At 55.8% G+C, this 22948-nt stretch overlaps 1 protein-coding gene across 1 annotated transcript; it reads right to left on the reverse strand.

The window, feature by feature from the left end:
- Positions 1-541: 541 nt before the first annotated feature.
- SCAF1 (SR-related CTD associated factor 1) lies at positions 542-19859 on the reverse strand. The gene is given in 6 exon segments (XM_085535875.1): positions 542-1000; positions 3138-3164; positions 3166-3267; positions 14112-14360; positions 17311-17393; positions 19697-19859. Coding segments are annotated over 6 exon segments (843 nt in total). The 3' UTR covers positions 542-781.
- Positions 19860-22948: the final 3089 nt, after the last annotated feature.

Genomic DNA, 22948 nt, shown 5'->3' on the forward strand with positions numbered 1-22948 from the left:
AAGTTGGGGTGTGTATGTGCCTTTAAATGGGCGGCATAGGGAGCTGTGTGGGGGCGGTGGAGTCAGGTGCCCCCCCCCCAATGCTGGGGGTGGGGTTTATTGTGGGGGGGGGCTGTTGTTGTGGGGGGCGGTCTTAATTGGGGGGTGTCATTGATCTTCAATGGGGGGGTTGGCTTTGGGGGGGGGTCTTAAGTGGGGGGGGGTCACTGATCTTCAAGGGGGGGGGTTGGCTTTGGGGGGGGGTCTTAATTGGGGGGGGTCATTGATCTTCAATGGGGGGGGTCTTAAGTGGGGGGGGTCACTGATATTCAATGGGGGGGGGTTGGCTTTGGGGGGGGTCTTAATTGGGGGGGGGTCTTAATTGGGGGGGGGTCATTGATCTTCAATGTGGGGGGGGTCTTAATTGGGGGGGGTCATTGATCTTCAATGGGGGGGGGTTGGCTTTGAGGGGGGGGGTCTTAAACTGGGGGGGGTCATTGATCTTCAATGGGGGGGTCTTAATTGGGGGGGGTCTTAAGTGTGTGTGGGGTCTTAACTGGGGGGGGGTCTTAAGTGGGGGGGGGTCACTGATATTCAATGGGGGGGGGGTTGGCTTGGGTGGGGGGTCTTAATTGGGGGGGGTCTTAATTGGGGGGGGGTCACTGATCTTCAATGGGGGGGGTTGGCTTTTGGGGGGGGGGTCTTAATTGGGGGGGGGTCTTAAGTGTGGGGGGGTCTTAAGTGGGGGGGGTTCACTGATATTCAATGGGGGGGGGGGAGGTTTTGGGGGGGGTCTGTGCCTTTAAATGGGCGGCATAGGGAGCTGTGTGGGGGCGGTGGAGTCAGGTGCCCCCCCCCCAATGCTGGGGGTGGGGTTTATTGTGGGGGGGGGCTGCTGTTGCTGTGGGGGGGGGGCGCTGTCCCGGCGCCTCCTCCTGAAATACTTGTAACGTTGCACGTAGGCCTGAACCAGGTTGGCCACCTTCAGGGGGTTGATCTCACCACTGCGGCTGTGGCAGATCTAGGGGGGGGGGGACATAAATGGGGGGGGGGCACATAAATGGGGGGGTATAATGGGGGGGGGGGGGGGCATTTTTGCCCCCCAGCCCCATTTATTGCCCCCCCCATGACCCATTTATTGCCCCCCAGCCCCATTTATTGCCCCTCCACCCCCATTTATTGCTCCCCCAGCCCCATTTATTGCCCCCCCAGCCCCATTTATTGCCCCCCCCATGACCCATTTATTGCCCCCCAGCCCCATTTATTGCCCCTCCACCCCCATTTATTGCTCCCCCCAGCCCCATTTATTGCCCCCCCAGCCCCATTTATTGCCCCTCCACCCCCATTTATTGCCCCCCACTCCCATTTATTGCCCCCCCAGCCCCATTTATTGCCCCTCCACCCCCATTTATTGCCCCCCCACCCCCATTTATTGCCCCTCCACCCCCATTTATTGCCGCCCCAGCCCCATTTATTGCCCCCCCAGCCCCATTTATTGCCCCCCACCCCCCATTTATTGCCCCCCATCCCCCTTAATTGCCCCCTACTCCCCCCTTTTAACCCCCCACCCCTATTTTTACCCCCAATACCCCCCATTTATTGCCCCCCCAGCCCCATTTACTGCCCCCCCAGCCCCATTTATTGCCCCCACAGCCCCATATATTGCCCCCAGCCCCATTTATTCCCCCCCTCCCCCTTTTTTACCCCTCCAGCCCCATTTAATACCCCTCCACCCCCATTTATTGCCCCCCCACACCTTGTGTATGGCCCTATCCCTCCCATGTCCCCCCCTTTTACCCCCAATACCCCTCATTTATTGCCCCCCAGCCCCATTTATTGCCCCTCCACCCCCATTTATTGCCCCCCCAGCCCCATTTATTGCCCCTCCACCCCCATTTATTGAGCCCCCAGCCCATTTATTGCCCCCCCAGCCACATTTATTGCCCCCCAGCCCCATTTATTGCCCCTCCACCCCCATTTGTTGATCCCCCAGCCCCATTTATTGCCCCCCCAGCCACATTTATTGCCCCCCAGCCCCATTTATTGCCCCTCCACCCCCATTTATTGCCCCTCTACCCCCATTTATTGCCCCCCCAGCCCCATTTATTGCCCCCCAGGCCATTTTTTACCCCAATACCCCCCATTTATTGCCCCTCCACCCCCATTTTTTGCACCCCCAGCCCCATTTATTGCCTCCCAGCCCCCATTTATTGCCCCCAATACCCCCTTTATTGCCCCCCCAGCCCCATTTTTACCCCCAATACCCCTCATTATTGCCCCCCCACCCCCATTTATTGCCCCCCCAGCCCCATTTATTGCCCCCCAGCCCCATTTATTGCCTCCCAGCCCCATTTATTGCCCCCAATACCCCCTTTATTGCCCCCCATCCCCATTTTTACCCCCAATAACCCCCATTATTGCCCCTCCACCCCCATTTTTTGCCCCCCCACCCCCATTTTTGCCCCCCCACCCCCATTTATTGCCCCCCCACTCCCATTTATTGCCCCCCCCAGCCCCATTTATTGCCCCCCACCCCCTTTTCTACCCCCCTACCCCATTTATTGCCCCCCCACCCCACCTTTTTGCCCCCCAGCCCCATTTATTGCCCCCCCTGTTCCATTTATTGCCCCTCCACCCCATTTATTGCCCCCCCATCCCCATTTATTGCCCCCCCAGCCCCATTTATTGCCCCTCCACCCTCATTTATTGCCCCCCAGCCCCATTTATTGCCTCCCAGCCCCATTTATTGCCCCCAATACCCCCTTTATTGCCCCCCCAGCCCCATTTTTACCCCCAATACCCCTCATTATTGCCCCCCCACCCCCATTTATTGCCCCTCCAGCCCCATTTATTGCCCCTCAACCCCATTTTTACCCCCTCCCCCCCCATTAATCCCCCCCCAGTCCCAATTATTGCCCCCCCCAGCCCCATTTATTGCCTCCCCCAACCCCTTTTTTACTCCCTCCCCCCCTATTTATTGCCCCCAGCCCCATTTATTGCCCCCCCAACCCCTTTTTTACCCCCAATACCCCCCATTTTGCCCCCCACCCCCATTTATTGCCCCCCCACCCCCATTTATTGCCCCCCCCAGCCCCATTTATTGCCCACCCAGCCCCATTTATTACCCCCCCACCCCTATATATTGCCCCCCCCTCCACCTTGTGCACGGCCTTGCGCAGGATGTCCCTTGTACTCGTCCTTGCTGATGTCCTTACGCTGGTAATAGGGTTTAATGGCCAACTTCACCTCCTCCACCGCCCGCTCCTGGGTGTGCAGCTTCTTCAGGTACTGGGGGGGAAAGGGGGCAATAAATGGGGTCAGGGGGGATTTGGGGTCATTTAAGGACATTTAAGGACCCTTTGGGGTCATCTAAGGACATATAAGGACCATTTAAGGACATTTAAGGACCCTTTGGGTCATCTATGGGCACCTATGGGGCACCTAAGGACAGTTCAGGGTCATCTAAGGACATTTAAGGACCCTTTAAGGTCATCTAAGGACATTTAAGGCCCCTTTGGGATCATCTAAGGACACAATTGGGGTCACCTAAGGACATTTAAGGACTATTTGGGATCATATAAGGGCACCTTGGGATCATCTAAGGACATTTAAGGCCCCTTTGGGGTCATCTAAGGACATTTAAGGCCCCTTTGGGGTCATCTAAGGACACAATTGGGGTCACCTAAGGACCTTTAAGGACTATTTGGGATCATATAAGGGCACCTTGGGGTCGTCTAAGGACATTTAAGGTCCCTTTAGGGTCATCTAAGGACATTTAAGGACCCTTTGGGGTCATCTAAGGACATTTAAGGACCCTTTGGGGTCATCTAAGGACATTTAAGGCCCCTTTAGGGTCGTCTAAGGACATTTAAGGACCCTTTGGGGGCATCTATGGGCACCTATGGGGCACCTAAGGACAGTTTAGGGTCATCTAAGTCCCATTTAGAGTCATCTAAGTCCCATTTAGGGTCATCTGAGGACATTTAAGGACCCTTTAAGGTCGTCTAAGCCCCTTTAGGGTCATCTAAGGACATCTAAGGCCCCTTTGGGGTCATTTAAGGACATTTAAGGACCCTTTGGGGTCACCTAAGGACATTTAAGGACCCTTTGGGGTCACCTAAGGACATTTAAGGCCCCTTTGGGGTCATCTAAGGACATTTAAGGCCCCTTTGGGGTCATCTAAGGACATTTAAGGCCCTTTTGGGGTCATCTAAGGACATTTAAGGCCCATTTAGGGTCATCTAAGGACATTTAAGGCCCCTTTAGGGTCATCTAAGGACATTTAAGGACCCTTTGGGATCATCTAAGGCCCCTTTGGAGTCATATAAGGACATCTAAGGTCCCTTTAGGGTCATCTAAGGACATTTAAGGACCATTTAGGGTCATCTGAGGACATTTAAGGACCCTTTGGGGTCATCTAAGGCCCCTATAGGGTCATCTAAGGACATTTAAGGACCATTTAGGGTCATCTAAGGACATTTAAGGACCATTTGGGGTCATCTAAGGACATTTAAGGCCCCTTTGGGGTCATCTAAGGACATTTAAGGCCCCTTTGGGGTCATCTAAGGACATGTAAGGACCCTTTAGGGTCATCTAAGGACATTTAAGGCCCCTTTGGGGTCATCTATGGGCACCTATGGGGCACCTAAGGACAGTTTAGGGTCATCTAAGTCCCATTTAGGGTCATCTGAGGACATTTAAGGACCCTTTGGGGTCATCTAAGGACATTTAAGGCCCCTTTTGGGGTCATCTAAGGACATTTAAGGCCCCTTTGGGGTCATCTAAGGACATTTAAGGCCCCTTTAGGGTCATCTAAGGACATTTAAGGCCCCTTTTGGGGTCATCTAAGGACATTTAAGGACCCTTTGGGGTCATCTAAGCCCCTTTAGGGTCATCTAAGACACCTATGGGGCACCTAAGGACAGTTTAGGGTCATCTAAGGACATTCAAGGCCCCTTTGGGGTCATCTAAGGACATTTAAGGACCCTTTGGGGTCATCTAAGGACACAATTGGGGTCACCTAAGGACATTTAAGGACTATTTGGGATCATATAAGGGCACCTTGGGGTCGTCTAAGGACATTTAAGGTCCCTTTAGGGTCATCTAAGGACATTTAAGGGCCCTTTGGGGGCATCTATGGTCACCTAGGAACACCTAAGGACATTTTAGGGTCATCTAAAGCCCCTTTGGGGTCATCTAAGGACATTTAAGGCCCCTTTGGGGTCATTTAAGCACATTTAAGGACAATTTGGGGTCATCTAAGAACAATAAAGGGCCCTTTGGGGTCATCTAAGGACATTTAAGGACCATTTGGGGTCATTTAAGGACATTTAAGGCCCCTTTAGGGTCATCTAATGACCTTTAAGGCCCCTATAGGGTCATCTAAGGACATTTAAGGACCATTTAGGGTCATCTAAGGACATTTAAGGACCATTTGGGGTCATTTAAGGACATTTAAGGACCATTTGGGGTCATCTAAGGCCCCTATAGGGTCATCTAAGGACATTTAGGGACCCTTTGGGGTCATCTATGGGCACCTATGGGGCACCTAAGGACAGTTTAGGGTCATCTAAGTCCCATTTAGGGTCATCTAAGGACATTTAAGGACCCTTTAGGATCATATAAGGGAACCTTGGGGTCATCTAGGGACATTTAAGGCCCCTTTAGGGTCCTCTAAGGACATTTAAGGCCCCTTTGGGGTCGTCTAAGGACATATAAGACCCATTTAGGGTCATCTAAGGACATATAAGGACCCTTTGGGGTCATCTAAGGACATTTAAGGACCCTTTGGGGTCATCTAAGGACATTTAAGGACCATTTGGGGTCATCTAAGGCCCCTATAGGGTCACCTAAGGACATTTAAGGACCCTTTGGGGGCATCTATGGGCACCTATGGGGCACCTAAGGACAGTTTAGGGTCATCTAAGGACATTTAAGGCCCATTTAGGGTCATCTAAGGACATTTAAGGCCCATTTAGGGTCATCTAAGGACATTTAAGGCCCCTTTGGGGTCGTCTAAGGCCCCTATAGGGTCATCTAAGGACATTTAGGGACCCTTTGGGGTCATCTATGGGCACCTATGGGGCACCTAAGGACAGTTTAGGGTCATCTAAGGACATTTAAGGCCCCTTTGGGGTCATCTAAGGACATTTAAGGCCCCTTTAGGGTCATCTAAGGACATTTAAGGCCCCTTTGGGGTCATCTAAGGACATTTAAGGGCCCTTTAGGGGTCATCTAAGGACATTTAAGGACCCTTTAGAGTCATATAAGGACATTTAAGGACCCTTTAGGGTCATCTAAGGACATTTAAGGTCCCTTTAGGGTCATCTAAGGACATTTAAGGACCCTTTGGGGTCATCTAAGGACATTTAAGGACCCTTTGGGGTCATCTAAGGACATTTAAGGCCCCTTTGGGGTCGTCTAAGGCCCCTTTGGGGTCATCTAAGGACATTTAAGGACCCTTTGGGGTCATCTAAGGACATTTAAGGCCCCTTTGGGGTCATCTAAGGACATTTAAGGACCATTTGGGGGCATCTATGGGCGCCTATGGGGCACCTAAGGACAGTTTAGGGTCATCTAAGGACATTTAAGGACACCTAGGGGGCACCTAAGGACATTTAGGGACCCTTTGGGGTCATTTAAGACCCTTTAGGGTCATCTAAGGACACCTAGGGGGCACCTAAGGACAGTTTAGGGTCATCTAAGGACATTTAAGGACCCTTTAGGATCATCTAAGGCTCCTTTAGGGTCATCTAAGGACATTTAGGGACCCTTTAGGGTCACCTAAGGACCCTTTAGGGTCATCTAAGGACATTTAATGCCCATTTAGAGTCATCTAAGGACATTTAAGGACCCTTTGGAGTCATCTAAGGACAGTTAAGGGCCATTTGGGGTCATCTAATGTCCCTTTAAGGTCATCTAAGGATGTTTAAAGACCCTTTTGGGTCATCTAAGCCCCTTTAGGGTCATCTAAGACACCTATGGGGCACCTAAGGACAGTTTAGGGTCATCTAAGGACATTTAAGGCCCCTTTAGGGTCATTTAAGGACATTTAAGGACCATTTGGGGTCATCTAAGGCCCCTATAGGGTCATCTAAGAACATTTAAGGACCCTTTAGGGACGTCTAAGGTCCCTTTAGGGTCATCTAAGAACATTTATGGTCCCTTTGGGGTCGTCTAAGGACATTTAAGGCCCCTTTAGGATCATCTAAGGACACAATTGGGGTCACCTAAGGACATTTAAGGACCCTTTGGGGTCACCTAAGGTCACTTTGGGGGTCATCTAAGGACAGCGCCCGCTCCTGGGTGTGCAGCTTCTTCAGGTACTGGGGGGGAAAGGGGGCAATAAATGGGGTCAGGGGGCGATTTGGGGTCATTTAAGGTCACCTAGGGGGCACCTAAGGACAGTTTAGGGTCAGCTAAGGACATTTAAGGACCATTTGGGGTTGTCTAAGGTCATTTAAGGACCCTTAATTAAGACCCTTAATTCCCCCCATAGCCCCCCATTAACCCCATTACCCCCATATCCCCCATAACCCCACATAGCCCCCCATAACCCCATTACCCCCATAACCCCATTACCCCCACTGCCCTTATTACCCCCCATTCCCCCCTATTCCTCCCCATAGCCCCCATTACCCCATAGACCCCATATCCCCCCATTACCCCATAGACCCCATTACCCCATTGACCCCATATCCCCCATAACCCCGTAACCCCATAGACCCCATTACCCCATAGATCCCCCCATATCCCCCATTACCCCATAGACCCCATTACCCCCCATTACCCCATAGACCCCATAACCCCATAGATCCCCCCATATCCCCCATTACCCCATAGACCCCATAGATCCCCCCATATCCCCCATTACCCCATAGACCCCATAGACCCCATTACCCCCCATTACCCCATAGACCCCATATCCCCCCTTACCCCATAACCCCATAGACCCCATTACCCCATAGACCCCATTACCCCCATTACCCCATAACCCCATAGACCCCATTACCCCATATCCCCCATTACCCCATAGACCCCATTACCCCATATCCCCCATTACCCCATAGACCCCATTACCCCATAGACCCCATAGATCCCCCCATATCCCCCATTACCCCATAGACCCCATTACCCCCCATAACCCCCATAACCCCATAGACCCCATATAGCCCCCCATAACCCCATAGACCCCATATAGCCCCCCATAACCCCCATAACCCCATATAGCCCCCCATAACCCCATAGACCCCATAACACCCCATAACCCCATAACCCCAAATAGGCCCCCATATCCCCCATTAACCCCATAGACCACATTACCCTCCATTGACCCCATTACCCCCCATAACCCCATTACCCTATTACCCCCATAACCCCAAATAGCCCCCCATTCCCCCATAGCCCCCATATACCCCATTACCCCATAGACCCCATAGATCCCCCCATATCCCCCATTACCCCATATCCCCCCATTACCCCATAGACCCCATTACCCCCCATTACCCCATAGACCCCATAGATCCCCCCATATCCCCCATTACCCCATAGACCCCATTACCCCCCATTACCCCATAGACCCCATAACCCCATAGATCCCCCCATATCCCCCATTACCCCATAGACCCCATAACCCCATTGACCCCATATATCCCCCATAACCCCATAGATCCCCCCATATCCCCCATTACCCCATAGACCCCATATATCCCCCATAACCCCATAGATCCCCCCATATCCCCCATAACCCCATAGATCCCCCCATATCCCCCATTACCCCATAGACCCCATAACCCCATTGACCCCATATATCCCCCATAACCCCATAGATCCCCCCATATCCCCCATTACCCCATAGACCCCATATATCCCCCATAACCCCATAGATCCCCCCATATCCCCCATAACCCCATAACCCCATAGATCCCCCCATATCCCCCATTACCCCATAGACCCCATAGACCCCATTACCCCCCATTACCCCATTGACCCCATAGATCCCCCCATATCCCCCATTACCCCACAGACCCCATAACCCCATTGACCCCATATATCCCCCATAACCCCATAGACCCCATAGACCCCATAGCCCCCCATATCCCCCATTACCCCCATATCCCTCCATTACCCCATTGACCCCATAGACCCCATATACCCCCCCATTACCCCCATATCCCCCATAGACCCCATAACCCCATTGACCCCATATATCCCCCATAACCCCATAGATCCCCCCATATCCCCCATTACCCCATAGACCCCATAACCCCCATTACCCCATAGATCCCCCCATATCCCCCATTACCCCATAGACCCCATAGACCCCATTACCCCCATATCCCCCATAGACCCCCATTACCCCCATAGTCCCCATTACCCCCATATCCCCCCATTAACCCCATTACCCCATAGCCCCCATTAATCCCATTAACCCCATATACCCCCATTGCTCCCATATACCCCCCATAGCCCCCATAGCCCCTACTACCCCCATTACCCCCATAGCCCCCATTAACCCCATAGACCCCATTACCCCCATAGACCCCATATCCCCCAATACCCCCATTACCCCCCATACCCCCATTACCCCCCAATTACCCCCCTTCCCCCCCATAGCCCCCATTACCCCCACTGACCCCATAGACCCCATTACCCCCATATCCCCCATAGCCCCCATAGACCCCATTACCCCAATATACCCCCATAGACCCCATAGCCCCCATTACCCCCATAACCCCAAATAGCCCCCATACCCCCCATAACCCCATTACCCCCATAGATCCCCCCCATATCCCCCATTACCCCATAGACCCCATTACCCCCCATTACCCCATAACCCCATTGACCCCATATATCCCCCATAACCCCATAGATCCCCCCATATCCCCCATTACCCCATAGACCCCATTACCCCCCATTACCCCATATCCCCCATAACCCCATAGATCCCCCCATATCCCCCATTACCCCATAGACCCCATAACCCCATTGACCCCATATATCCCCCATAACCCCATAGATCCCCCCATATCCCCCATTACCCCATAGACCCCATAACCCCATTGACCCCATATATCCCCCATAACCCCATAGATCCCCCCATATCCCCCATTACCCCATAGACCCCATTACCCCCCATTACCCCATAGACCCCATTACCCCCCATTACCCCATAGACCCCATTGACCCCATATATTCCCCATAACCCCATAGATCCCCCCATATCCCCCATTACCCCATAGACCCCATAGATCCCCCCATATCCCCCATTACCCCATAGACCCCATAGACCCCATTACCCCCCATTACCCCATTACCCCCATAACCCCATAGATCCCTCCATATCCCCCATTACCCCATAGACCCCATAACCCCATTGACCCCATATATCCCCCATAACCCCATAGATCCCCCCATATCCCCCATTACCCCATAACCCCCCATTGACCCCATATATCCCCCATAACCCCATAGATCCCCCCATATCCCCCATTACCCCACAGACCCCATAGACCCCATAGATCCCCCCATATCCCCCATTACCCCATAGACCCCATAACCCCATTGACCCCATATATCCCCCATAACCCCATAGATCCCCCCATATCCCCCATTACCCCATTGACCCCATAGACCCCATTACCCCCCATTACCCCATAGACCCCATAGATCCCCCCATATCCCCCATTACCCCATAGACCCCATTACCCCATAGATCCCCCCATATCCCCCATTACCCCATAGACCCCATAGACCCCATTACCCCCCATTACCCCATAGATCCCCCCATATCCCCCATTACCCCATAGACCCCATTACCCCCCATTACCCCATAGACCCCATTACCCCATAGACCCCATTACACCATATCCCCCCATTACCCCCATATCCCCCATTACCCCCATATCCCCCCATTACCCCATTGACCCCATAGACCCCATTACCCCCCATTACCCCATAACCCCATAGACCCCATATAACCCCCCATAACCCCATAGACCCCATATTGCCCCCCATAACCCCATATAGCCCCCCATAACCCCATTTACCCCCCCATTACCCCCATATTCCCCATAGACCCCATAACCCCATTGACCCCATAGACCCCATTACCCCCATGTCCCCCATTACCCCCCATTACCCCATAGACCCCATTACCCCCCATTACCCCATAGACCCCATAGACCCCATTGACCCCATAGACCCCATATCCCCCATAACCCCATAGATCCCCCCATATCCCCCATAGACCCCATTACCCCCCATATCCCCCATAGACCCCATAGCTCCATAGACCCCATATAGCCCCCCATAACCCCATAACCCCAAATAGCCCCCATATCCCCCATAGCCCCCATTACCCCATTACCCCCATTACCCCATAACCCCATTGATCCCATAGACCCCATTACCCCATATCCCCCATTACCCCATAGACCCCATAACCCCATTGGCCCCATATATCCCCCATAACCCCATAGATCCCCCCATATCCCCCATTACCCCATAGACCCCATTACCCCATAGACCCCATTACCCCATAACCCCATTGACCCCATATATCCCCCATACCCCCATAGACCCCATTACCCCCCATTACCCCATAGACCCCATAGATCCCCCCATACCCCCATTACCCCATAGACCCCATTACCCCCCATTACCCCATAACCCCATAGATCCCCCCATATCCCCCATTACCCCATAGACCCCATGGACCCCATTGACCCCATATATCCCCCATAACCCCATAGATCCCCCCATATCCCCCATTACCCCCAAAACCCCATAGATCCCCCCATATCCCCCATTACCCCATAGACCCCATAGATCCCCCCATATCCCCCATTACCCCATAGACCCCATAACCCCATTGACCCCATATATCCCCCATAACCCCATAGATCCCTCCATATCCCCCATTACCCCATAGACCCCATAACCCCATTGACCCCATATATCCCCCATAACCCCATAGATCCCCCCATATCCCCCATTACCCCATAGACCCCATTACCCCCCATTACCCCATTACCCCCATAACCCCATAGATCCCCCCATATCCCCCCATTACCCCATTGACCCCATAGACCCCATTACCCCCCATTACCCCCATAACCCCATAGATCCCCCCATATCCCCCCATTACCCCATTGACCCCATAGACCCCATTACTCCCCATTACCCCCATAACCCCATAGATCCCCCCATATCCCCCATTACCCCATAGACCCCATTACCCCCCATTACCCCATAACCCCATAGATCCCCCCATATCCCCCATTACCCCATAGACCCCATTACCCCCCATTACCCCATTACCCCCATAACCCCATAGATCCCCCCATATCCCCCCATTACCCCATTGACCCCATAGACCCCATTACCCCCCATTACCCCCATAACCCCATAGATCCCCCCATATCCCCCCATTACCCCATTGACCCCATAGACCCCATTACTCCCCATTACCCCCATAACCCCATAGATCCCCCCATATCCCCCATTACCCCATAGACCCCATAGACCCCATTACTCCCCATTACCCCCATAACCCCATAGATCCCCCCATATCCCCCATTACCCCATAGACCCCATTACCCCCCATTACCCCATAACCCCATAGATCCCCCCATATCCCCCATAACCCCATAGACCCCATTACCCCCCATTACCCCATTACCCCCATAACCCCATAGATCCCCCCATATCCCCCATTACCCCATAGACCCCATTACCCCCATAACCCCATAACCCCCATAACCCCATAGATCCCCCCATATCCCCCATAACCCCATAGACCCCATTACCCCCCATTACCCCATTACCCCCATAACCCCATAGATCCCCCCATATCCCCCATTACCCCATAGACCCCATTACCCCCATAACCCCATAACCCCATAGATCCCCCCATATCCCCCATTACCCCATTGACCCCATAGACCCCATTACCCCCCATTACCCCATTGACCCCATAGACCCCATTACCCCCCATTACCCCCATATCCCCCATAACACCATTGACCCCATATATCCCCCATAACCCCATAGATCCCCCCATATCCCCCATTACCCCATAGACCCCATTACCCCCATAACCCCCATTAACCCCATAACCCCCATAGCCCCCATTAACCCCATAGACCCCATTACCCCATAGACCCCATTACACCATATCCCCCCATTACCCCCATATCCCCCATTACCCCCATATCCCCCCATTACCCCATAGACCCCATTACTCCCCATTACCCCATAGACCCCATAACCCCATAGATCCCCCCATATCCCCCATTACCCCATAGACCCCATAGACCCCATTACCCCATTACCCCCATAACCCCATAGATCCCCCCATATCCCCCATAACCCCATAGACCCCATTGACCCCATAGACCCCATAACCCCATTGACCCCATATATCCCCCATAACCCCATAACCCCATATAGCCCCCCATAACCCCATATACCCCCCCATTACCCCCATATCCCCCATAACCCCATAGATCCCCCCATATCCCCCATTACCCCATAGACCCCATAGACCCCATTACCCCCCATTACCCCATAGACCCCATAACCCCGTAGATCCCCCCATATCCCCCATTACCCCATAGACCCCATAACCCCATTGACCCCATATATCCCCCATAACCCCATAGATCCCCCCATATCCCCCATTACCCCATAGACCCCATTACCCCCCATATCCCCCATAGCCCCATAGACCCCATATAGCCCCCCATAACCCCCATTACCCCATAGACCCCATTACCCCCCATTACCCCACAGACCCCATAACCCCATAGATCCCCCCATATCCCCCATTACCCCATAGACCCCATAGACCCCATTACCCCCCATTACCCCATAGACCCCATAACCCCATAGATCCCCCCATATCCCCCATTACCCCATAGACCCCATTACCCCCCATTACCCCATAGACCCCATAACCCCATAGATCCCCCCATATCCCCCATTACCCCATAGACCCCATTACCCCCCATTACCCCACAGACCCCATAACCCCATAGATCCCCCCATATCCCCCATTACCCCATAGACCCCATAGACCCCATTACCCCATAGACCCCATAACCCCATAGATCCCCCATATCCCCCATTACCTTCTCATTGTCCCCCCGTCCGTCGCCCCCGTCCCGTTTCCCGTCTCCCCCCGTCGTGGTGGCCCCATAAACCCCCATAGCCCCCCCCCCCCCAGACCCCGTTAACCCCATAATGGGGTTCAATGGGGCCGGGGCCGCCCCCCCCCCATGGAGCAGGAATGGGGGGGGGGGCAGGTGTGGGGCAGGGGGGTGAGATGGGGGGGGGACGGAGATTTGGGGGGGGGGCAACGGCTTGGACTGGCTCAGGATCTGCAAGAGGAAATAGATTAATTAGTGGGGGGGTTAATTAATGGGGGGGTCGTTAATTGGAGATGAGAGTTTAATTAAGGGGCAGGGCTCGCAATGGGGCAGGGTTTACTATGGGATAGGAGTCGCTATGGGGCAGGGTTTACTATAGGGTCAGATGTCGCTATGGGGCAGGTTTCTCTATGGGGCAGGGTCTCTATGGGGCAGGTTTCGCTATGGGTCAGGTCTCTCTATGGGTCAGGGTTTTGCTATGGGTCAGGTCTCTCTATGGGGCAGGTTTTGCTATGGGGCAGGTTTTGCTATGGGGCAGGGTTCTCTATGGGGCAGGTCTCTCTATGGGGCAGGTTTTGCTGTGGGTCAGGTCTGTCTATGGGGCAGGTTTTGCTATGGGTCAGGGCTCTCTATGGGTCAGGGCTCTCTATGGGGCAGGTCTCTCTACGGGGCAGATCTCTCTACGGGGCAGGGTCTCTATGGGGCTGGCTCTCTATGGGGCAGGACTCTCTATGGGGCAGGTTTGCGACGGGGCAGGTCTCTCTATGGGGCAGGTCTCTCTATGGGGCAGGGTTTTGCTGTGGGTCAGGTCTGTCTATGGGGCAGGTTTCGCTATGGGTCAGGTCTCTCTATGGGTCAGGGTTTTGCTGTGGGTCAGGTCTCTCTATGGGGCAGGTCTCTCTACGGGGCAGGGTCTCTACGGGGCTGGGTCTCTATGGGGCAGGGCTCTCTATGGGGCAGGGCTCGCTATGGGTCAGGTCTCTCTATGGGTCAGGTCTGTCTATGGGGCAGGTTTTGCTATGGGTCAGGGCTCTCTATGGGTCAGGTCTCTCTACGGGGCAGGGTCTCTATGGGGCTGGCTCTCTATGGGGCAGGTCTCTCTATGAGGCAGGTTTTGCTGTGGATCAGGTCTCTCTATGGGGCAGGGTTTTGCTGTGGGTCAGGTCTCGCTATGGGGCAGGGTTTGCTGCGGGTCAGGTTTCTCTATGGGGCTGGGTCTCTATGGGTCAGGTCTGTCTATGGGGCAGGTTTTGCTGTGGGTCAGGTCTCTCTATGGGTCAGGTCTGTCTATGGGGCAGGGTTTTGCTGTGGGTCAGGTCTGTCTATGGGGCAGGTTTTGCTATGGGTCAGGTCTCTCTATGGGGCAGGTCTCTCTATGGGGCAGGTCTCTCTATGGGTCAGGGCTCTCTATGGGTCAGGGCTCGCTATGGGTCAGGTCTCTCTATGGGTCAGGGCTCTCTACGGGGCAGGGTCTCTATGGGGCTGGCTCTCTACGGGGCAGGGTCTCTATGGGGCAGGTTTCGCTATGGGTCAGGTCTCTCTATGGGTCAGGGTTTTGCTATGGGTCAGGTTTCTCTATGGGGCAGGTTTTGCTATGGGTCAGGGCTCTCTATGGGTCAGGGCTCTCTATGGGGCAGGTCTCTCTACGGGGCAGGTCTCTCTACGGGGCAGGGTCTCTATGGGGCTGGCTCTCTATGGGGCAGGACTCTCTATGGGGCAGGTTTGCGACGGGGCAGGTCTCTCTATGGGGCAGGTCTCTCTATGGGGCAGGTCTCTCTATGGGTCAGGTCTCTCTATGGGGCAGGTCTCTCTATGGGGCAGGTTTCGCTGTGGGTCAGGTCTGTCTATGGGTCAGGGTTTTGCTATGGGTCAGGTCTGTCTATGGGGCAGGTTTTGCTATGGGTCAGGTCTGTCTATGGGGCAGGTTTCGCTATGGGTCAGGTCTCTCTATGGGTCAGGGTTTTGCTATGGGTCAGGTCTGTCTATGGGGCAGGTTTCGCTATGGGGCAGGGCTCGCTGTGGGTCAGGTCTCTCTATGGGGCAGGTCTGTCTATGGGGCAGGGTTTTGCTGTGGGTCAGGTCTCTCTATGGGGCAGGGCTCTCTGTGTGTCAGGGCTCTCTATGGGGCAGGTCTCTCTACGGGGCAGGGTCTCTATGGGGCTGGGTCTCTATGGGGCAGGGCTCTCTATGGGTCAGGTCTCTCTATGGGTCAGGTCTCTCTATGGGTCAGGATCTCTATGGGTCAGGTCTCTCTATGGGGCAGGTTTTGCTGTGGGTCAGGTCTCGCTATGGGGCAGGTTTTGCTATGGGTCAGGGCTCTCTATGGGGCAGGTTTTGCTGTGGGTCAGGTCTCGCTATGGGGCAGGTTTCGCTATGGGTCAGGTCTCTCTATGGGGCAGGTTTTGCTGTGGGTCAGGTCTCGCTATGGGGCAGGTTTTGCTATGGGTCAGGTCTCTCTATGGGGCAGGTTTTGCTGTGGGTCAGGTCTCGCTATGGGGCAGGTTTCGCTATGGGTCAGGTCTCTCTATGGGGCAGGTTTTGCTGTGGGTCAGGTCTCGCTATGGGGCAGGTTTTGCTATGGGTCAGGTCTCTCTATGGGTCAGGTCTGTCTATGGGGCAGGTTTTGCTGTGGGTCAGGTCTCGCTATGGGGCTGGGTCTCTATGGGTCAGGTCTGTCTATGGGGCAGGTTTCGCTATGGGGCAGGTCTCTCTATGGGTCAGGTCTCTCTATGGGGCAGGGCTCTCTATGGGTCAGGTCTCTCTATGGGGCAGGCTCTCTATGGGGCAGGCTCTCTATGGGTCAGGGTTTTGCTATGGGTCAGGTCTCTCTATGGGGCAGGTTTTGCTGTGGGTCAGGTCTCTCTATGGGGCAGGATATCTATGGGTCAGGTCTGTCTATGGGTCAGGTCTCTCTATGGGGCAGGCTCTCTATGGGGCAGGCTCTCTATGGGTCAGGGTTTTGCTATGGGTCAGGTCTCTATGGGGCAGGTTTTGCTGTGGGTCAGGTCTCTCTATGGGGCAGGTCTCTCTATGGGTCAGGTCTCTCTATGGGTCAGGTCTCTCTATGGGGCAGGTCTCTCTATGGGTCAGGTCTCTCTATGGGTCAGGGTTCGCTATGGGTCAGGTCTCTCTATGGGGCAGGGCTCGCTATGGGGCAGGTCTGTCTATGGGGCAGCCCCACCTGGTTGGTTGCCTGCAGCAGCTCCTGGGCCTTGGCCCTGCTGGCCAGGTTGGCCTCCTCCATCTTGAACAGCAGCGCCGTCACTGCAACCAAATCACAGCGACCCCGTGACCCCAATGACCCCGTGACCCCAATGACCCCGTGACCCCAATGACCCTGTGACCCCAATGACCCCGTGACCCCACTGACCCCGTGACCCCAATGACCCCATGACCTCAATGATCCCGTGACCCCAATGACCCCGTGACCCCACTGACCCCGTGACCCCACTGACCCCGTGACCCCAATGACCCCGTGACCTCAATGACCCCGTGACCCCAATGACCCCGTGACCCCAATGACCCCGTGACCCCAATCCTAATCCATGACCCCAATGACCCCAATGACCCCATGACCCCAACCCTAATCCATGACCCCAATGACCCCATGACCTCAATGACCCCAATGACCCTGTGACCCCAATGACCCCGTGACCCCAATGACCCCGTGACCCCATGACCCCACTGACCCCGTGACCCCAATGACCCCGTGACCCCAACCCTAATCCATGACCCCATGACCCTAAATGATGACCCCATGACCTCAATGACCCCATGACCCCAACCCTAATCCATGACCCCAATGACCCCATGACCTCAATGACCCCGTGACCCCAATGACCCCGTGACCCCAACCCTAATCCATGACCCCATGACCCTAAATGATGACCCCATGACCTCAATGACCCCATGACCCCAACCCTAATCCATGACCCCAATGACCCCATGACCTCAATGACCCTGTGACCCCAATGACCCCGTGACCCCAACCCTAATCCATGACCCCATGACCCTAAATGATGACCCCATGACCTCAATGACCCCATGACCTCAATGACCCCATGACCCCAACCCTAATCCATGACCCCAATCCTAATCCATGACCCCAATGACCCCATGACCTCAATGACCCCATGGCCCCAACCCTAATCCATGACCCCATGACCCCATGACCCTAAATAATGACCCCAATGACCCCACATCATGACCCCAATGACCCCAAATGACCCCATGACCCCAATGACCCCATGACCCTAAATAATGACCCCATGACCCCACATCATGACCCCAATGACCCCGTGACCCCAATGACCCCATGACCCTAAATAATGACCCTATGACCCCATGACCCCAATGACTCCAACCCTAATCCGTGACCCCAATGACCCCAAAACCAACCCATGACCCAATGACCCCAAATCATGACCCCACCCCATAACCCTATGACCTTATACCTCCCTCCAGCCCCATAACCCCATACCCCCCCCAAGGACCCCATAGCCCCCCATATAACCAATATACCCATACCCCACCCCATATCCCCTGTACCCCACCCCATACTCCACCCCATATATAACCTACATGCCAGCACCCCACTGGTGGCGCAGTCAACCCCTCCATGCAGGCTCCAGGCTCCCCCCGCTCTCATTGTCTCCTTGTCCCCGCTAACCCTAACCCCCCCAAGGACCCCATAACCCCCCATAACCCTACAACCCCATAACTCCCCATAGCCCCCCACCCCATAGCCCTACAACCCCATAACCCCCCATAACCCTACAACCCCATAATACCCCACCCCATAACCCTACAACCCCATAGCCCCATAGCCCCCTCCAGCCCCATATACCCCATAGTCCCCTCCTAGGACCCCATACCCCACCCCATAACCCTACAACCCCATAGCCCCCCCAAGAACCCCATAACCCCCATAACCCTACAACCCCATAACCCCCCATAACCCTACAACCCCATAACCCCCCATAACCCTACAACCCCATAACCCCCCATAACCCTACAACCCCATAACCCCCATAACCCTACAACCCCATAACCCCCCATAACCCTATGACCCCATACCTCCCTCCAGCCCCATATACCCCATAACCCCACAACCCCATAACCCTACAACCCCATAACCCCCTCCAGCCCCATAACCCCATATCCCCCATATCCCCCATAGCCCCCCAACCGCCCCATTTCCCCCCAAGGACCCCATAACCCCCCATAACCCCACTATACCCTCCAACCCCATACCCCCCCCAAGGACCCCATAACCCTCCAACCCCATAACCCCACATAGCCCCCCACCCCATAACCCGCCATAGCCCCCCAACCCCATACCCCCCCCAAGGACCCCATAAGCCCCATAATCCCCCTCCCCCCAACCCCATAGCCCCCATTCCCCCCTCCCCACGACCCCATAAGCCCCATAACCCTACAACCCCATAACCCCACATATACCCCATAACTCTACAACCCCAAGGACCCCATAACCCCCCCCAAGGACCCCATAAGCCCCATAACCCCATAGCCCCCCATATCCCCCATATACCCCATATATAACCTACATGCCAGCACCCCACTGGTGGCGCAGTCGACCCCTCCATGCAGGCTCCACGCTCCCCCCGCTCTCATCGTCTCCTTGTCCCCGCTGCGACTGTCGGCTTCGGGTTCCCCCCTTTGTGTGGGGGGGGCGGCTTCCCCGTGACCCCCCCCCACCATCATCATCATCCTTCCGACCCCCCCCCCATATTGGGGGGTCCCGAGGTCGCCCCCCCCCCACCTTCTACATCCTCGGATTGATCTGGGGGGGGGGGGGTCTTACAGCTGCTGTCCACTGTCTGCGAATCCGGGGTCACTTCGCTTTCCATTTGGGGGGGGGTCGTGGCTTTGTGGGGTGGGGGGGTCCCTTTATGAGGTGGGGGGGTCCCCTTATGGGATGTGGGGGTCGCCTTATGGGATATAGGGGTGGGTTTATGGGATATAGGGGTGGGTTTATGGGGTGGGGGGGTCCCTTTATGGGACGTGGGGGTCGATTTATGGGGTGGGGGGGTCGCCTTATGGGATATGGGGGTCCCTTTATGGGATATAGGGGTGGATTTATGGGATGGGGGGGTCGCTTTATGGGGTGGGTTTGTGGGTTTATGGGGGGGGGTCGCCTTGGATAAAGGGGGGAGGGGGGATGATGAGGATGACAAAGGGGGGGGAGGAAGATGATGATGATGATGGTGGTGATGGGGGGGGGATGAAGAAGAGGGGGGGGTGCCGGGTTGGGAATGGGGGAGGGAGGGGTGGGTTTCTTCTTGGGGGGGGGTCCCAAGATGGCCGCCAAGATGGCCGCCAAGATGGCTGCCAAGATGGCCGCCAAGATGGCCGCCCTTGGCTTCGGACCCGGCCCATTGGATTCAACGGAGCCGGATCTGAAGGGGGACGACGAGGGGCTGCCATGGGGGGGGGTCTCGAAATGGGGGGGGGTCCCACAGCTGTCGGCTTTGGATCGCTTTAAGCCCCCCCCCCCTTCACCCCCTCCCCCCCTTTTTACTTTCACTTTCTTCCTCTTCCTCCCCTCCCCCCCTTTCACTTTCACTTTCTTCTTCCCACCCCCGCCGCCATTTTTAACCCCTTTGGAGCTCTTGGCCTTCTTCCCCTTCCCACTTCCGGTTCCGCTCCCCCCACTTCCGGTTCTGCCTCCACTTCCGCTTCCTCCCGCATTTCCGCTTCCGGTTTCTTTCGTTTTACTTTCGCTTTGGGGCCGCTCCGCTTTGAGGAACGCGTTGCGACACTCGGCGTCGCGGCTGAACTTCACCCCGATGGAGGAGGAAGAAGAAGAGGAGGAAGAGGAAGCGCCGCCATCTTTCCCACCACCACCGGAAACAGGAAAATGATGGTGACAACTTCCGGGAGACGAACCCGGAAGTAAACCGGAAACGCCGCCCCGTTGACCCGGTAGTAGAACTAACCCCTTCCCGGATCAAGATGGCGACTTTCGATTGGAGCTTCAACCTCCTTCCGGGTGGGGGGGGGCTCTCCTTCCTCCCCCTCCCACTTCCGGTTTCGCTTTTCCCTTTCCTTTGACTGGAGGAGGCCGCCATATTGGCCTCCCCCACCCCAACACCGGAAGTCCCCCCTTTACTTCCTGTCCTTCCCCTTTCCTTGTCCCCCTTGTTTTTCTTCCGGTGTCTCCCCTCCCCCCCGTGTCTATTGTTCCGCTCCTTTTCCTTCCCCCCCCCCATTGATTTAACACGGGGGGGGCTCCCCACCCCCTCACTCACACTATGGGGGGCTCCCCCTTCCCTATGGTGGGGGGGGGCGACCCCTTCTCTATCCGACCCCCCCCCCCCTTCATAACTCAACCCTTCGGAATCATACACGACCCCCCTCCCCCCCCCCAGCCCCAATTCAGCCCCAGCCAATTCCTGTATAGACGGCGGGACCACCCCCCCCCCCCCACCTGAAGCCCCCCCCCCACTTTGGTGCCCCCTATTCCCCCCCCTTGGGGGTCTCCGTGAGCTCCGTGACCTCGATCTTTTCTTCTTCTTCCTCCCCCCCCACTTTCGCTGCCCCCCCCCCTTTGTCTCCTCCTCGATCGGTGCCTCCTTGGGGTGGGGGGGGTCCCTGATCTACCCCCCCCACCCCCCCCCCTTCTCCTCCTCCGGCTCCTTTTATCCCCCCCCCCCCTTGAACGGGACCGACGGCTCCTGGACCACGAACGGCGACGGGACCGAGACCGAGACCCCCCCCCACTATTATTATTACTACCCCCCCCCCCCCCCCCCGCTGTGACGCCGCCTTCGTCTCTCTGATATTTGGGGAGGGGGATTTGGGGGAGGGGGGGGGTCGGGAGGGGGAGGTTTAAGGCCCCCCCCACCCCCCCATGAACGTTTGGTTTTCTTGGAGGGGGGGGGGGGAGATGGGGAGGGGGCGGAGCGACGGGAGGGGGCGGAGCTGGAAGATGAAGTGGGGGGGGGGGCGGAGGATGAGACCGAGGGGGGGGGGTGGGGGGCACGACGGGGGTCGTTGGTGGTTATGGGGGGTGGGGGGGGGATGGTAATAATGGGGGGGGGTCGGCTTCAAAATCGCCTCCGTCGTCATCGGAATCGGCGTGGAGAGATAAGAAATCATCTCCTTCCGGGGGGGGCAAACGGGATGGGGGGGGGGGGGCGGGGGTCTGATAAACGAGAGACCCCCCCCCCATTCCCACCCCCATTATTGGGGTTGAACCTGGTTGTGGTGGTGGTGGTTGGGGGGGGGGGGTTATAAGGGTGGGGGTCCCGCGGTGTTGTGGTGGGGGGTGGGGGGTTGTTGTGGTGGGGGGGGGTCGCTCCTCATTAATGATCTCCCCTCCTCAATATCCGAGTCCCACGAGCGGCGCTGCCGGGGGGGGGGGGCGAGAAGGCGGCTCAATTGGGGGGGGGGGGATGGAGATAATGGGGGGGGGTCTGCGGGGTTACCTGGGGTCACCACCTCGAGTTGGGGTCTGGAACCTGAGGCCATAATAAAGACCCGGCGGGGGGGTGGGGGGGGGTCGGTATATGTGAGTGGGGGGGGGGGGCACCTTCATCATCTTCATCCTCATCATCCTCGTCGTCTTCATCCTCATCGTCTTCATCTTCATCTTCATCATCATCATCATCATCATCGTCCTCGGGGAGGGTGGAATCGGCCGCTGCCGGGGGGGGGGGTCGGGGGGTCTTGGCTGAGGCTGTTGTCATCATAGATCCCAGCCAAGGTCTGGCTGATACAGGCCACGGCCCGGCGCCCTTCGGCCTCATCATCATCATCATCTTCTCCTCTTCTTCCTCCTCTTCTTCTTCTTCTTC

This window comes from Coturnix japonica, unplaced genomic scaffold, assembly GCF_054131305.1.
Source record: "Coturnix japonica strain WE unplaced genomic scaffold, WE-NBRP24 Scf208, whole genome shotgun sequence".
Classification (NCBI taxonomy): Eukaryota; Metazoa; Chordata; class Aves; order Galliformes; family Phasianidae; genus Coturnix; species Coturnix japonica.